The following is a 17,982-nucleotide window of genomic DNA, read 5'->3' as shown; positions in this document are numbered from 1 at the left end:
GAAGTCTATGTAGTAAGACTATTGATTTTTAACTATGTGTGTGTTTAGGTTAATTGTTGAATTCTTTAGGTAAACTAAGTATAAATTGCAGACCACTATTCTTTTAATTACAAAATCTGAAACCAGATAAGAACTTAAACTGTGTACAGAACACTAGAGTTGACTTACTATATGGATATTTGCATTCAGTTTTGAAGTACACTGCATCTATCTGAGTCATAGGAGGTGTGAAGCTACTGGGACAAAAATTTAAAAGAAAAAAAACATAATGCTAAAGAAATAGTAGCATACTCAGTTATAATTTGAATAAATTTATATATCCTCTGATTGCTTAGTGAATTAATAATTTGCTTATTCATAAATTAAATATCCTCTGAGACCAAATGATAGAAATGGTGATAATTAAGGAGTTTCCATAGACAAATTTTATAGAAGCAGGAGGTTAGCAAGCAATAGAACTGCACACATTTCCTGTGTGTGCCATAGAGAGATGTTGGATCTCCTTTTCCTATATTACAGAAACATGCCTGGCTGGCTCTTTGTTTTTTTTGTTTGTTTTTTTGCGGTACGCGGGCCTCTCACTGTTGTGGCCTCTCCCATTGCGGAGCACAGGCTCCGGACGCGCAGGCTCAGCGGCCATGGCTCACGGGCCCAGGCACTCCGCGGCATGTGGGATCCTCCCGGACTGGGGCACGAACCTGCGTCCCCTGCATCGGCAGGTGGACTCCCAACCACTGTGCCACCAGGGAAGCCCCTGGCTGGCTGTTTTGATCAGCATCTTGAGATAGCACATTGTGCTAAGAAGTATACTATTCTAACACCTTCTCATATAATTTACAACCAGCTGCCCTGTAGTATAATTATTTACTACACATCCCATACCTGAATATCCCAACACACAATTAGAAACTTGTTGAGGGCTGTTTCTTATCATTTTTGATTGTTGTAGCAAAGGTAATAAAACTTCCCATACCGTCTCTGCTTCTTGGCTCTCTGTTTACACCATGCCCCCCTTTAATGATAATGTCTGTAAATTTTTATCTCCTGATGATTGATACATATCAATGTAAAGATTCATCACAGACCTGTCTGAGCCGTAATTTTGTTTTATTATAAAAGAATATAATATAGAAATACAGGCTTTACCTTCTCTTTTAATGTTTTGACAAAGACCACACTGTATCTTTTCCTTTCTATGGTTTAGAGTTGTATCACTGATTCATCTATTCCACACTTTGAAAGTGTCTTAATACACCATTTGGCGTTTGGTAAAAAATAAATTTTGTTAACATTTCCACCTTTCTTTCTCCTATGCATTATTTTATTATCTTGATAACTTAGATCCTTTCTGGAGAGTACCTTCTCATTTAATTGAAGACTTCTAAACTATAAAAAGTTTAGTTTGTATATGCAGTATTTGTTTTAATTTGTCTTTTCTTTATTAATAGATACTTTACCACAAAGCAAACAAAATCCAAAACCAAAACCAAACTAAAGCAGCTCACTGGAGTTCGTGTATATTATACACAGTTTTAATTTTTAGCCATCTTTTAGAGGTAGCTTGTTTCTTTGTCTATGTAGCAAAATGATTTGATTAAGCTGTGTTTTTATGTATTGTTAGTTTTTGGTGTTTATGTGCATGTATAATATAAAATGTTTCCAATAAATAAAGTGCTTTTTATTTAAAATAATTAGGTTAATTGCATAATTGTCAGACTGTAAGACAGCCTGAGAAAAGTTCAAAACGCAGAGATAAGAAATATTTTTTTATCTTCTTGAGCCTCCCACCTAAAATGAGCCACTGAAGTAAAGCATATGAGTCACTCAGCATAGCTGTGTGTTAAAAAAGGAGCATATATTTGCTATAACACTGCCAGTACATATGACAGTAATTATACACATTATTTTCATAACATTTCTTATATATCCTACGTTTTATATACTTTAATATGTATTTGAAATGATGTGATTTTTTAAAAGAAGGAAAAATATACACATACATTTCCAGGTACTATTCTACTTTGTGGTATTAGTCTGATAAAAGCGATGCTGTTAATAGCGATGTGTTGTATACCATAAGAATTCTCATATATGTGACAAAAGTTGGTCACTAGATGGTAAATGCATTGCATTTTCTGATGTTAAGTGTGGGACTAGTGACAATTTAAAATACTTGTTAGAACGTATATTTCCAGGCATATTAGATAAAAAAGGGCTTGATTTATACTCTGACTTTAAACAATGACAACAGACAAAATTTATGTCATGATGGATAGCATATTGATCCATGAGAGGAGAGAAACAAATGATGTGACCCCTATGATTGGTAGAGTGTACTTTGTAGAGAGTTTCCAGGCTGTAGCACAGGGATGAAGAGTCTGACTCTTTTATTTGAGGAGCCAGTGTACTGAGTTTGAATGACTTAGGGTGCTAGAAATCACAGGATGGGGTACCAGAGAGGGAAAGCCCTGTAGAGAAGAAATTCACACAGATAGAGCTCCAGAGATCTTCAGCACTTTCCCCAAGAGTCTTTAGCTGAGTATTGATAAGTGTATGTGTGTGTGAGGAAACTATGCAAGGCCACAGAAAGAACCACTGGAATACTGAACTATGTTGCTTCAGTAGTGTGGTCGAATTAGTCCTAAACTAAAGATTGCTCCCAGCTCGCCTAACAAGGTTTAAAAGCCTCAGAAGAATAAAACTGTTTTCATGTAACTCAAAGTATATAATTCACAATGTTTGGCATCCAATAAAGAATTATGAGGTATACAAGGTACATGAAAATATAACCCATAATAGGGAAAAAACCAAATCAATCAATAGAAACAGATCCATTGACACAAATAACAGTAGATAGGAACATCTTTTTTTTATATATATATATATACTGCATATGTACTACAAGGTAAAAGGAAAGCATGAACATAATACAGAGAAACATGACAAAGTAAAAGACTAAATCAAAATTCTAGAGATCAAAAAAATGTCAAGTAAAAAAGACATTGGGGGCTTCCCTGGTGGCGCAATGGTTGAGAGCCCGCCTACCGATGCAGGGGACACGTGTTCGTGCCCCGGTCCGGGAGGATCCCACATGCCGCGGAGCGGCTGGGCCCGTGAGCCATGGCCGCTGGGCCTGCGCGTCCGGAGCCTGTGCTCCGCAGTGGAAGGGGCCACAACAGTGAGAGGCCCGCGTACCGCAAAAAAAAAAAAAAAAAAAAAAAAAAAAAAAAAAAAAGACATTGGATTGGATTAACAGAAGATTAGATACTGCAGAAGAAAACTCTAGTAAAATCAAAGACAGAAAAATACAATTTATCCAAGTGAAACATAGACAGGAAGAAAACATACATATACTTAGAGCAGTCCTGTGTCTTTTTCATGCTTTGAGTGAGTGTTGGCCAAAGAAGGCTCAGAACAGGGCCCTTATTTGTCTCACTAGATAGAGCAAAGAAAGAATGTTCCCAAAATATTTTGTATTTCTTCACACTGTAGTTTTTCCCTTACAGAACATGTTGTAGGAATTTGTATAAAGATATACTATAGGAAAAGGATAATAACTATTGTTAACATTGAATATATACTATGTGTCAGGCATTTTTTAAACATTTCATTTAACATTATTGTACTGGGGCTTCCCTGGTGGCGCAGTGGCTGAGAGTCCGCCTACCAAGGCAGGGGACACGGGTTCGTGCCCCGCTTCTGGAAGATCCCACATGCCACGGAGTGGCTGGGTGCGTGAGCCATGGCCGCTGAGCCTGCGCGTCCGGAGCCTGTGCTTCACAGCGGGAGAGGCCACAGCAGTGAGAGGCCCGCGTACCGCAAAAAAAAACAAAAAACAAACAAAAAAAAACATTATTGTACTAATTGCTGTTGCATATTGTGCTTTTTGCTTTGCAAAAATCTTTCATTTGTCTCTAATTTGGACAAGATTGCCATACCGCTGAGACACTTGTTACTAACTACATCACTAATAATAATATTTATCATGTATCTAGCACTGAGGCTACACAAACTTAAGTAATTCTAACCAGACCTAGGGAAAAGCAACAAAAGTTATGTACTGTGTATTAGGCAACTTGCACTGTGATAACTCTGCAAAATAATGACAGCAAAACCCCAGGGCTTTTAATACAAAAATCTATGGGTTTGTAAGTAGGCTGTAGCAGCATGCTCTAGACTTTAATTTGGGTTCTGCTCTGCTCTGTATGTTCTAACAATTGAGAAAATCGGATGAAGGAACACATCCCATCTTGGTTATGCTGCTTAAAAATTACCATGTTAAAATGTTTGCTGTATATTTAAAACAAAGACTGGAGAATTGTATAATGAAAACCCACGTTCTATCACAGCCTCAGTCATTATCAATGTTATGCCATTCCAATTCTAATATTTTTAGTATTGCACTTCATCTGTTTTCCAATTGGTTATGTTCTTTACAAAGAAAAACATTTTAAAATCTGAATTAAAAAAACATTGAACCAAACCTATGGCTTCTTCAAAGCTTTGAAACAATGGAATCTATATTTTAGTCATTATGTTACTTCCAGAGCAGTATGGTGTAATAATGTGATATCAATATTCACAAGGTAAGTTCAATTATGTGCATAAATCACCACAATACACCTGACCATCTTATAATAAATGTTGAATAGGAAGAATTTCAGTGTATAATGTGCCTCATTCTTTCAGACTTCCTTTCTGTCTTCTCATTTTTGTGTGCCATGAAACTAAATTTTAACTCAAGATAGGAGGTAACTTTTAGATTTAAGTTTCTTCTTGGCTTCTTTATCCCTTATCGATTTTTTAATAAGGAGCTTTCTTTCTTTGTTTATTTTCCATTATGAAGGATATACAGAAAAATTGGAAATTCAGAAACAATAGTGATCAACCTCTTTTTCATGGTTTCTTAACCTTGGGGGAAGCAATGACATTTTAAATGGATTGAAAGCCTACTGGCTTTCTACACTAGCCCCATACTTATGGCTTGAATTCCTATGTCCTGAGTTTTCTGAACAACACTGATATCAAATATTTTGTTCTATTATCTTCATATTTGATTAAAATTGCACATACACTCAAGAAACAACAAAAAAATAAGTATCTTGTCATTCAGAGTCAACAACGGTGTTGCCAAAATTAAAATGATCAGCCATACTACAAGCACATTCCTCACCTAATTTATTTGCTTAGAACTCCAATCACAATGAATGACCATAAGCAATAGTGATATAGACATGGGGTCAGGATACTTAATACAGCTTTAACTAATATATACATTTTGGAAATGATACATAGTCATTAGAATCCACAAATTTAAAACCTTTGAATAGTGACACAGAGCCTATGTCTGTATAAAGCCTACAAGACAAGGCTTTTGACACCAAAGTCATTTGGGAAGCAGGGAGGTACTTCTGATGAAGGGCAGGGTCAAGGATACAGTCAAACCATCCATAAATATAGTGGCAATTACAGATAAATTCAATATCTAGGGATTTGTTATTAGTATTATGGATGAAATAAAATATAAATCTCATTATTTGGCAATTTAATCATTTATATGTGAAATGTTTTATCATTTATTTAGTAATTTTGCTGTCCTATAGTAGCTTTTCATCCTGATTTTAATTTTGTTTTTTTTACTATCTTACATATTTTCATTGATAAAATATTATAAATATTTTATAATATTATAAATAAATAACTGGCATGTGGTTCAAGGAATCATGAGAAAAGCCTAGCAACAGTAATGCACTGTTAGGTAAGAAGATAGGAGAGGTGTCATTTCCCTTTGAGACAGAATGCCTTTGGACCTCACAATGAAATGGATATTGTGTAAACTCACATATTTATCTTTTAGGTCTGGATATCAGATGTTTTGTGCCAATTTATTTGCCAGGTGCTGAGCTCTTTTCAAATATTAAAATCATTAATCTCCCTCATAATACTATAAAGGCTGTACTTTTAAACCCATTATACAGAGAGAGAAACTGAGGTACAGCTAAATTAAGTAGTTGACTCCAAGTTACAAAGCTTATAGATGGCGCAAACAGGATGTAAAGTTTCCCATTTGGTTCTGTAGTCTCTGGTCTTACCTACTATTAAGGTAAAGAAGGCAGCACGCACAGGCACCAATACAAAATATTCAGGTCATATTCTGAAAACCAGCATTTTGACAATTATCAGTTGGAATTCACCTTTTCTAATTTTTTTGAGTTAAAATATCTGAAAAGTTTATTCTGCTTTTGGCCTGATTATCATAGCATTTCAATTTCAAATAGTAAAGTACTGGGTATATAATATGGAATATAATGTATGCTGGTTATTAAAATATGATTTGTTATGGTCAAATGTGAATATATGCATATATATGTATAATTTTATATACCTACAGCAATCTACTAATAATAAATCAGATTTCCCATCCAGGGATCTGTGACAGAAACTTGAAAATATCCTGTTCCTCCTTTCTTTCATCACCAGCTCCCATCTAAACATTCACTGAATGCTGTGGATTCTTCCTCAGTATGTTTCTAGAATGCACTCACTTCTCTCCATCTCATCTACCTCTACCTTTTCCCAGAACACTATCATTGCAGTATGTTTATTGGTGTTGTCTCTTCCCCCTTTCAAAGTTATTCTCTACCCTGAGGCATGAATGATGCTCTCAAATAAATGCATTCTCCCTACTCCTTTGCCCGAAACCTTGCCTATCCTTTCCAGTTCTTTATAAAACACTCATTCTTTCTTTTGGCTTTAATTTTTAATATTTTCTAACATATAATTCACATAGCATGCAATTTACCCATCAAAGGGTAAAATTAAATAAATTGCCTTTTAGTATATTCACAGAGTTGTGCAATTATCAATGCAATAAATTTGGGGACATTTTCATCACCTCAAAAAACAAGTCCCTCTCCACTTGACTGTCACTCCCCTGTCACCTTACCACCACCTGCCAGCCTTAGGCAATCACTTTTGTATCTATAGATTTGTCTGTTCTGGAAATTCTGTATAAATGGAAGCATTCAAAATGTGGAATTCGTTACTGACTTCTATTCGCTTAGCATAGTGATTTCAAGGTTCATCTATGTTGTGGCTTGTGTAAGTACCTCATATTTTTTATTGACAAATAATATTTCATTATATAGAAATAGTACATTTTATTTATCCATGCATTAGTAGATGGATATTTGTGTTGCTTTCACTTTTTGGATTTATTAATAATGCTCTTATGGACATTTATGTAGTACATGTTTTTGTGTGGACATAGATCTTTAATTCTCTTGGGAGTGTAATGGCTGAATCATATGGTAACTCTGTGTTTAACATTTTGAGTACCTGTCAGACATTTTATCAAAAGCACCTGCACCGTTCTACATTCCTATCACATGTGCACTAAAGTTCCATTTTCTCCAGATCCTATCCAATGCTTGTTATTACCTGTCTTTTTGTTTATAGCCATCCCTGAGGGCATGAAGTAGTATGGAGTTTTGGTATGCATTTTCATGATGACTAAGGATGTTGAGCATCGTTTCATGTTTTTGTCAATGTTCCTTTGACTTTTGAGGCTCTTTTGGGCATTCTTGTCTGTCTCTCCAGCCACTTCACATCTTACCTCTCTCCACCTTATATTGGATATGCCAGCTCTAGGGAGCTTCTTTCAACTCTTTGAACATGTCATTTTCCCCAGGCCTATGTAGTTCCCATTTCCTTCCTAACTTTCCTCCTATTTGCTTGGCCAGGGCTGACTTCATGGATATGTGACATGTACAGTTGCACAGAGCCCAACACTCAGCAGGGCCCCGCATTGGGTTTAAAGTGCTGCTGTGGTTGTCTTAAAATTCATAGTAACTTTTGAACAAAAGACCTCACATTTCAGTTTTCAGTGGGCCCTGCAAATTACGCAGCCAATCTGCTGCCTTACTTATCCTTCAGGACCCTGTTCAGGCAGAAATATCTGCAAGTAATTGTTCCTCACCTCTGTAGACTGTACTAGGTGTTCTTCCTTAATTTCATCTATGTCAGATGAAATTTATGATTTTCCTCTAAGCCTTTTAACCTTTGAGACTAAAGGCTTTGCCTTTCTTATCCATCTTTCTGTCCTCAGAACCCAGCATGGTGCTGGTCACATAGCTATGGTACAGTATGTAACTCAGCCACATAGTTATGGCCCAGGTAGTGAGCCATATGGCAAAAGTAATTCAGAATATGAACTCCAGGGCCAGACAGCCTGGGCATCCCACTGTTATCACTTATAAGCTGTGTGGGACCTGGGCAAGTTATCTAATGTTTCTGTGCCTCATTTTGCTCATCTTTAAAATGGGGATGATATTAGTCCCAATCTCATAGCACTATTAAGAGGATCATAGCAGTATTATGAACTAATAAATGTAAAATGTTTAGTATGCATCTAACTCTCACCTATTGTATGTGTTAGCAGTTATTCATTCCTATATTCAATTCCTATTTGTTGAATAAATTACTGACTGTATGTGCAAAGAGGAGAAAAGGGCCCTAGAGCCAGTGAAGAAACTACAAAAGTTAAGAAATTTTATTGGACATATTACTCTTTGTTTCATCAATTTACATTGCTAGGAGGAATGGTAATTGTACAAAAGTTTATTTCATGACATCAAAATAGGAGTACACTTAGGAAGGTGGGATCAAGCCCAGAGGAAAAAGACATTAAAACTAAGAGTAAATATAGAAATCTTATAAGAGCAAGACAATCTTTCTGCTTAAATTTCTTTGCAGAAATTAGTGAATGTAATGAAACTTTATCATGATTTTGAGAAGTCAGTTTGGGTAAATTAATGCCAATAATGTTTGGAAAGAGTCTGTTTTCTTTTTTTATACATTTAGCAGTTATGCCTTGCTGCTACCTCTATGTATTTGAAGCTGTTTAATTTGCATTCAATAGAGATTTAATGCCATTGAAAATAATTCAAACATAATATATAATAAAAAGAATCGCTCCCCCAAAACTGCATATCATACAATGAGAAAAAAATAACATTTAGTCAAAGGGTAAAATTTGTTGTGTGTCTGCATGTGTCTTGGGTCCTGCATGTGTTCTCTATCAGCCTGCCCAATGTCAGGAGAGCCCACGTTCTCACAGTCTCTTCTCTGCACCTACTGGGTTCTCTCAGTTCTCTCATAAGCCTTCTGGTGGCATATGCCCAGAATTCTCTCTACAACACTGCCCCTCTTTCACCATTTCCAGATCCCAATCCACACTTCGGTTTAACAAGGAACATACTTCTGATTCTAACCCACCCCTCCATTAACACCCCCAAAATGAAACTGTGGTGTTCCTACATTGTATTTTTTTTTAACATTTTTATTGGGGTATAATTGCTTTACAGTGGTGTGTTAGTTTCTGCTTTATAACAAAGTGAATCAGTTATACATATACATATGTTCCCATATCTCTTCCCTCTTGCGTCTCCCTCCCTCCCACCCTCCCTATCCCACCCCTCCAGGTGGTCCCAAAGCACCCAGCTGATCTCCCTGTGCCATGCGGCTGCTTCCCACTAGCTATCTACCTTACGTTTGTTAGTGTATATATGTCCATGACTCTCTCTCGCCCTGTCACAGCTCCCCCTCCCCCCTCCCCATATCCTCAAGTCTGTTCTCCAGTAGGTCTGTGTCTTTACTCCTGTCTTACCCCTAGGTTCTTCATGACATTTTTTTTTTCTTAAATTCCATATATATGTGTTAGCATATGGTATTTGTCTTTTTCTTTCTGACTTCACTCTGTATGACAGACTCTAGGTCTATCCACCTCATTACAAATAGCTCAATTTCATTTCTTTTTATGGCTGAGTAATATTCCATTGTATACATGTGCCACATCTTCTTTATCCATTCATCCGATGATGGGCACTTAGGTTGTTTCCATCTCCGAGCTATTGTAAATAGAGCTGCAATGAACATTTTGGTACATGACTCTTTTTGAATTATGATTTTCTCAGGGTATATGCCCAGTAGTGGGATTACTGGGTCATAAGTAGGTCTATTTGTAGTTTTTTAAGGAACCTCCATGCTGTTCTCCATAGTGGCTGAACCAATTCACATTCCCACCAGCAGTGCAAGAGTGTTCCCTTTTCTCCACACCCTCTCCAGCATTTATTGTTTCTAGATTTTTTGATGATGACCATTCTGACTGGTGTGAGATGATATCTCATTGTAGTTTTGATTTGCATTTCTCTAATGATTAATGATGTTGAGCATTCTTTCATGTGTTTGTTGGCAGTCTGTATATCTTCTTTGGAGAAATGTCTATTTAGGTCTTCTGCCCGTTTTTGGATTGGTTCGTTTGTTTTTTTGTTATTGAGCTGCATGAGCTGCTTGTAAATTTTGGAGATTAATCCTTTGTCAGTTGCTTCATTTGCAAATATTTTCTCCCATTCTGAGGATTGTCTTTTGGTCTTGTTTATGGTTTCCTTTGCTGTGCAAAAGCTTTGAAGTTTCATTAGGTCCCATTTGTTTATTTTTGTTTTTATTTCCATTTCTCTAGGAGGTGGGTCAGAAAGGATCTTGCTGTGATTTATGTCATAGAGTGTTCTGCCTATGTTCTCCTCTAAGAGTTTGATAGTTTCTGGCCTTACATTTAGGTCTTTAATCCATTTTGAGCTTATTTTTGTGTATGGTGTTAGGGAGTGATCTAATCTCATACTTTTACATGTATCTGTCCAGTTTTCCCAGCACTACTTATTGAAGAGGCTGTCCTTTCTCCACTGTACATTCCTGCCACCTTTATCAAAGATAAGGTGTCCATATGTGCGTGGGTTTATCTCTGGGCTTTCCATCCTGTTCCATCCTACATTGTAATTTTGAGTTTATTTGTATTATATCTTAGAAGTAATATCTGTCTTCTCGGTTAAACTTAAATTCCATGAAGAGTGGAAATTATTGTATTTTGCTCAGCTTATATCCCCAGTGCCTGGATGCTTATTGTGAAACAATTGCACATATACAGAAAAAAATGTTGAGTAACTAAGTGACATGATCCACAATTTTCTCAAAAGGCCAAAGGGTCAATAACTGTAAAAAGGTTCAAAGACAAGAGTGTGAGGAAGAAGAAAGAAAGGAATACTGTCCAACTCAGATGTGTTGTGCACTACAATTGGATCCCAAATTTGACAGTAAATGTCTAGTCAGGTAAAGCCACAAAAATAAACAGGACACATTATATAAATTCAAATGCCCAACAGTTAAAATTTACAACAAAATATTTATGTTTGAACTAAACTGAAGATGGTAGTTATCACATAGATATTTGACTAAGGGATTATTGAAAGGACAATAAACTCTATAAATAATTATTTTATCAAAATATTGAAATACTATTCAAGCAGTTCTTAAGCTGACCTTCCAGAAAGGCAAAAGATATAATATCAAGTTAAATTTCAGAGAGTCCTTCTGTAAAGGACTGGAACAATAATGTACAGTCAGACACTTTCAAATCATGTTAATGCAGTGATAGAAACTGAAAATACTAGATGGAGAACTAATATGCCCATTAACCTGTCTCAATCAAATATCAGATGTCTTAAGTGAATCTTCAGTAGGTAGTGAATCAAAGCCAAGATATAATGAATTTTCTTTCAGATATGTGTAATGCCTTTTTGTAGCACAAAGAGAAAGATGTCCTTTGGAATGTCAGAAATGAGGAGAAATGACTTTGGTTTTCTAGTCAATGCATATTGTACATTATTACAAAGCCAATGCCAACTCTGAAAATGACTTACAATTTCTCAGTGAATCACACACGTTCCACAAGAAATTCTATTCTTCCGGAATTTCTATTAATTTTAGGTATATTATTAAAGACTTTTAAATAAAACCATTTTTACTAATAGCATGCTAACTTTACACACACGGATAGTTTTCCACAAGTCAAAAACCGTATCATAATAACAAAAGTACCTGTTGATTTTTAAGGTGGGTAAATTTACTTTTTAATGTGCAAAAGAACAATATTTTCCCTAATGAAAGAAGGAACAATTTGCTTCGCATCATTATTAATGTATCTTGCCACATTCTAATTAGGGTATTAAATGTCACGTTTTTAATCCATAGTAAAGTATAGCTGAAGGATTACATTTTCTTTATTCAATTATATGTACATTTCACTATATCTTAATTTGCTTTATAAAAATTTTAGAATGTAATGATTCTGTCCTAAGTACTAGTCCAGGTTACTTTCACACAAAGTACCATAAAAATATTCTCACATTTGTACAACTATAATATCAAGCTGCAGGATAAAATCTGAAGTTCCCGTAAGACTAGAAAAAGCAATGTGTCCCAAGAAAAGCACAGGGACATTATATCTGTATGTATAGTAGTCAACCAGGGATTATTTTGAGTATGAATTGATATCTGGCCAAGAAATTGAAAGAATGATGGTAGAATACTGCCACGTAAATATGGAAGAGATAAAGGGGGAAAGATTTGAGAAAGATGTGTGAAGACTGCTTAGAAAGCACGGGACATTCGTGACAATACAAATAATTCACATTAAATGGAATCCAAATTAACAGTATCCAAATTGTAAACTGTGCTTAAACAGAAAGGTAATACCATATGGAAGTCCATAAACATCAGGCTAATGGATTGGGGTTTTACTTGGGAGGCAATACAATGTTATTTGTAATTATAGAGTAAGAGGTCCAGGGATGTGAAACCTTCATAAAGTTGTTATGAGAAATAAAAGTTTGCTTTAAAAAAACCAGACTTATTCTTAGTTACACAAGAAATAATTTCTGCAGCTGGAATGATTTTTTGCTAAGAGAAACATAGGAAATAACATAATGTTGAAGGCTTTTGCAGAGTCAGGGAGTCTTTTTTAGTCACATTCAGCCTGAATGTGATTGTTCTCTCTGAAATCCAGAGACGCCTGTCAATATCCTTCCAACTTAGCAGCACAACTAAAACTGTAAATGGAGAGGCAGAGAGCAGATAGGTCTATGGAAACACAGTTGCTGAAAATTGGAAATCATAATGTCGAGCAAGATGATAAACTGAGATTTATCATTATTCAGAATATAAATAGATGAATAAATGTTCAGCAACTGATCCAAGACTGAGGACATGGTATAGCATGGGGCATGGGAAAGAATTAGTATCATTCATAGAAAGACAACTGGGAGAGGGCAGGTGATGCTGGGTAAGGCGTGATGTATTCATCTGCACATGCTAGTTTGAGATATACATCAAATGGACTTGCCCTGCATATGATATATCTAGTTATGTAGCTCCAGGGAAAGAAGGATCCTGGGTGGAGAAAGAGTGACTAGAGATCATCAGTGTAGATGTGGGCAGGGATAAGAGTGCCTAAGTGGATTGTATTGACACTAGAGTCCAGGACAGAATACAGAGGCCCTGAGGAAGAAAGGAGGCTGTAACCAAAACCAAACCCAAGGAAACTACAACCAAAACTGGGAGAAAAATCAGGATCATGTGAGTGTCTTGAAAGCCAAGGGAAGTCAGCACACAAGAAAAGAAGGATATAGTTCAATGGGATTTAATGATGAACAGAGTTGCAGTGAGATAAGGACCAAAGAATACCTATTTAGTTATGGAACAGCAGTTAGTTACCTTGTAGAACAATTGTCCATTTTGCTTTTGGGTTTATTCATTCTGATTTTTAACTTCTGTGGATTCTTACATTTTGCTTTCTTTCAATTAAGTAAATGGGTTTGGCAACTGAACATCTTAAAAATTGGCAGAAGAGAATGCCCTTCTGCTTGAAAACTTCACCTTACTATTTCTTTAGCAATACTTGGGAGGTGGGGAACATATTTTTGACATAGAAATCTTGATCTAAGTTGCATAATACATCCCTGATATGCTTTTGTTTATTTCTTTGTTTTTGAAGACCATTTTCCAGATAGTGAATTATGAGTGAGTGATAGGATTGTATAATGATTGCATTCCTATATAAAATTAAAAAGCAAAAAAAAGTAACCATATTGTGCCCCAATCAACATGTTTGAAAAAGAGCTTTAAGATAGTCTTTTAATATTAATAAAGGAAAATAGTTAAACATTAGTTTAATAATGCAAAGTACACACATGTATTGAAATTTGTTCAAATCTGTCATATAGAAAATTAAACAACCATTATACTGTTTATAATAACATACATATTTCAATTGAATGTATGATATACAATATTTTGTTGAACACTAAAACCTCAAATATTAAAAAGAATCAATTCAATAATGGTAGAGCAGATGTTTCCGATGAGTTATAAAGTGCTAAAAGGTCACTACATTTCTTGATAGTACAGAGTAAAATTCAATGAATAAACTATTCTTGTTTTAAATATGTGTGCTATAAAGGTATTTGATTTAAGAAAATTCTATAATTATGTTGCACACAATAATTCTTATTTGAAATATAATCTATATGTTATTGGATTATAAGCAATTCCTTGATTTGAGTCATATTTGTGGAGTTAAGTGATTAATAATTTCCATATTGTTTCCAATGACTTCCTAAGAATGCTGTGCTTTAATAGTGTATCTATGATGCATATAGTACCAATTATGCTTATGAGCAATGCTGTTTCATTCATTCAAAAATGAAAACTATAAATTCCTCTTAAAATCTTTAATTGTCATACATCTTGATACATTCTCCTTATTTAGTGAAATAGAAAACTAAAATACAGCAGGAATATCATTTTCACTGGTAGGTTTTAGCCAGAATTGAATAGGCATTATTGTCATTTTGCTATGTTTGTAAAGAACACAATTGAAAGACAACAAAATCCTTCCGAGAAGAACATACTAGCTTTATAAAAAGCAAAAAGCATAATAAATAAAAGAGGTTGATAAAACTTATGTTTAAGTTTTTACTACTTACAAGTCAGTGTCCCTGTAAGCAAGTGGGCTGGTAAAATGGATTAGCTAAAAATAGTAAAGTATAAATAAACACTGCTTTTTTGAAATAAAAAATGAATACAGGTAAGAGTTTATTTTCATTTATTGTGTCTATGATAAATGCAATATGTTTCATCATCATTTTACACAAAATACGCATAAAATCTTTATTTTTCCTGAATCAATGTAAACAGAGCCCAGATGGACGTATCGAAGTCAGAGGGCAGCACAGAAGCTCATCACTGCATATTAAAGATGTGAAGTTGTCAGATTCAGGGAGATATGACTGTGAAGCTGCAAGTAGAATCGGAGGGCACCAGAAAAGCATGTACCTTGATATTGAATGTAAGTTATTTTCATTTTGTATGTTTATTAAAACAACTTTTCTGCTTTGAAAAACATGTATTTTCGTGGGAAAATCAAAATACAGTAGTTCACTTTGTAGTATGTAATGCATAACTTTAGAAGGAATGCAGCCAAAGTCAGTTATTAGAGACATCTAGTGGCGGTTATGGGAGATTTCACAGTGCTATATGTTTAATGGTCTTAATGTTGCTTATCCTGAAAATTGTGACCTTTTATTACACAGCGTTTAACCCAAAACACAATGTAAACTGAATTATATTAGTTATAAGTAATTGATCAACATCACCTTAGATTTTTATCTGTTTATTCCTCATATTAATGGTCCTGTGTTTCACATATGTAGTGAGAATTTCATTTCTCATTTCAAGTTGTTTTGTTGAATTATTTTACATCCTCATAAGTTATTGTGTAGTGTTTAAAATACAGTACTTAGGATACTCTGTTTTTCAAGGGCTGATTGCTAACAAACTATAAGTTGTTTTTTGATCACAGATGCACTCCTCCTTTGCTGTTAAAGTCTTGCATATTGGTTTATTCAGCTTTTTCTGGAATTTCTCTCTAAGCATTTTAACTGCATGCCACAAATGATATGTTGTCTTTCTCTTGGCTTTCAGTTGAAAATATTTTCTACATTTCTTTGTGATTTCATCACTGGTCAATAGTTATTTATGAAGATATGTTTAGCTTCCAGATATTTATTGTTTTCATAGATATTTTGCTGTGACTTATTTCTAATTTAATACAGTTGTGCTTAGAAAATACACTCTATATGATTTTGATGTTTTCATATTTATTGAGGTTTATGTCCCAGCATATGATCTACCTAGTGAATACATAATGTGTACTTGAAAAACATATATATTCTGCAGATATTGTGCTCTATAAATATACATTAGATCAAGGTGGGTGTTAGTGTTTTTTACTCTTCTGTGTCTTTACTGAATTTGTTTTGTTCTATTAGAGTGATGATTGTTAAAATCCTCCACCATGATTGTGAACTTTTTTCTCTCTCTGTAATCCTGTTGATTTTTGCATCATATATTTTGAGGCTCAGTGACACAGTACACATTTATAGCTATCTTTTCTTAGTTTCCTATTGTCGCTATAACTAATGACCAAGAATTTTATTGCTGTAAACAACACAATATATTATTTTAAGCTCTTGAGGTCAGAGGTTGGAAATAATTCTCACTGGGATAAAATCAAGTGTCCGTAGGGTTGTGTTTCTTTATGGAAGCCCTACAGGAGATTCCCTTTTCTTGTCTTTTCCATTTCTAGAATCTGCCCACCTTCCTTGGCTTGCAGTCTCCTTCCAACTTCAAAGCCAGCTTTGGCAGATTGAGTCTTTCTCGCATCGTATCACTTTGACTCTGCTTCCTTCCTCACATCTTCTCTATATTTGACTTCCCTGCAATTACATTGGACCCACATTGGGTAATCCAGGATAATTCTCTCAACTCAACATCCTTTACATCACAGTTGCAAAGTTCTTTTTTCCCATGTGAAGTAACATGCTCAAAAGGTCTGGAGATTATGATATGAATATCACTGGGGGATCATTATTCTCTCTCCCATTCTCTCTCTCCATATGTCTTCCTCATGAATTATTCATTTTCTGCGCTAATCTCTGACTCGATGTACTTAACGTTCAATAGCTGTTCATGTTCTCTCAGAGTTAATTATCTGACACTTTACATTAAATGTAGAAACCTGACAACCATATAGGTTCCTTTACAAGTGCTCCACACTGATCTTTTTTTATTATTAATATCATATGTATTATATCTGCATTCATATTAATTGAGAATCTCACCAGAAATTATGATGATTTTTGTTTTAAGAGTTATAGATATATTAAGGAACTGAAGAGGAAAAAAAATGTTATTTACTCATCTCTTTACCATTTCCTTTTACTCTTCCTCCATCCTTAAAGATTCAGATTTTCCTCTGATATTATTGTCCTCCAGTCTGAAGAAATTCCTTCCCCATTTATTGTAGGTCCTATTTGTTAGGGATAGAGTCTATTATTTTTTTTTTTAATTTTCATCTGAAAATGGCCTCTCTGTTATTCCTGATGATTTTTTTTTTCCCCTGGGAAGAATTCTGGGTTGTCATTTCTTTAAAGATATGGCTCCACTGTCTTCTAGCCCCCTTGGTTTCTGATGATAAATCCGTGGTAATTTGAATTGTTTATCCCTTGTATGCCATGTGTCTTTTTTTTTAATTTTTAATTTTTCTTTTTAAATTTATTTATTTTTGGCTGTGTTGGGTTTTCGTTGCTGCGTGCGGGCTTGCTCTAGCTGCGGCGAGCAGGGGCCACTCTTCGTTGCGGTGCGCGGGCTTCTCGTTGTGGCTTCTCTTGTTGCGGAGCATGGGCTCTAGGCACATGGGCTTCAGTAGTTGTGGCCCGCGGGCTCAGTAGTTGTGGCTCGCAGGCTCTAAAGCACAGGCTCAGCAGTTGTGGTGCATGGGCTTAGCTGCTCCGTGGCATGTGGGATCTTCCAGGACCAGGGTTCGAACCCATGTCCCCTGCACTGGCAGGTGGATTCCTAACCACTGTGCTTCCAGGGAAGCCCATGTGTCATTTTTCTAAAGCTGCTTTCAAGTTATTTTATTCATCTTTGTTATTCATAACTTTGACTAGGATATGCCCAGGTATGGTTTTCTTTGGGTTTATCCTGTTTGAGGTATACTGAAGTTCTTGAATCTGTAAATTTATATTT

The 17,982-nt window shown here is 35.3% G+C and overlaps 1 protein-coding gene across 3 annotated transcripts in view; it reads left to right on the top strand.

Moving 5' to 3' along the window:
- The window catches only part of NCAM2 (neural cell adhesion molecule 2), a 491,601-nt gene that overhangs the window by 345,763 nt on the left and 127,856 nt on the right, over positions 1 to 17,982 (top strand). For all 3 annotated transcript variants that reach the window (XM_029214785.1, XM_029214787.1, XM_029214786.1), the window contains one exon: positions 15,088 to 15,238. In XM_029214785.1, coding sequence (XP_029070618.1) covers positions 15,088 to 15,238 — 151 coding nt within the window. The remainder of the gene's footprint in view (positions 1 to 15,087; positions 15,239 to 17,982) is intronic.

This window comes from Monodon monoceros, unplaced genomic scaffold (assembly GCF_005190385.1).
Source record: "Monodon monoceros isolate NGI ecotype Baffin Bay Population unplaced genomic scaffold, NGI_Narwhal_1 Super_Scaffold_11, whole genome shotgun sequence".
Classification (NCBI taxonomy): Eukaryota; Metazoa; Chordata; class Mammalia; order Artiodactyla; family Monodontidae; genus Monodon; species Monodon monoceros.
The sequence above is the reverse complement of the archived record's forward strand: the minus strand, read 5'-3'. Positions and strand labels throughout refer to the sequence as shown.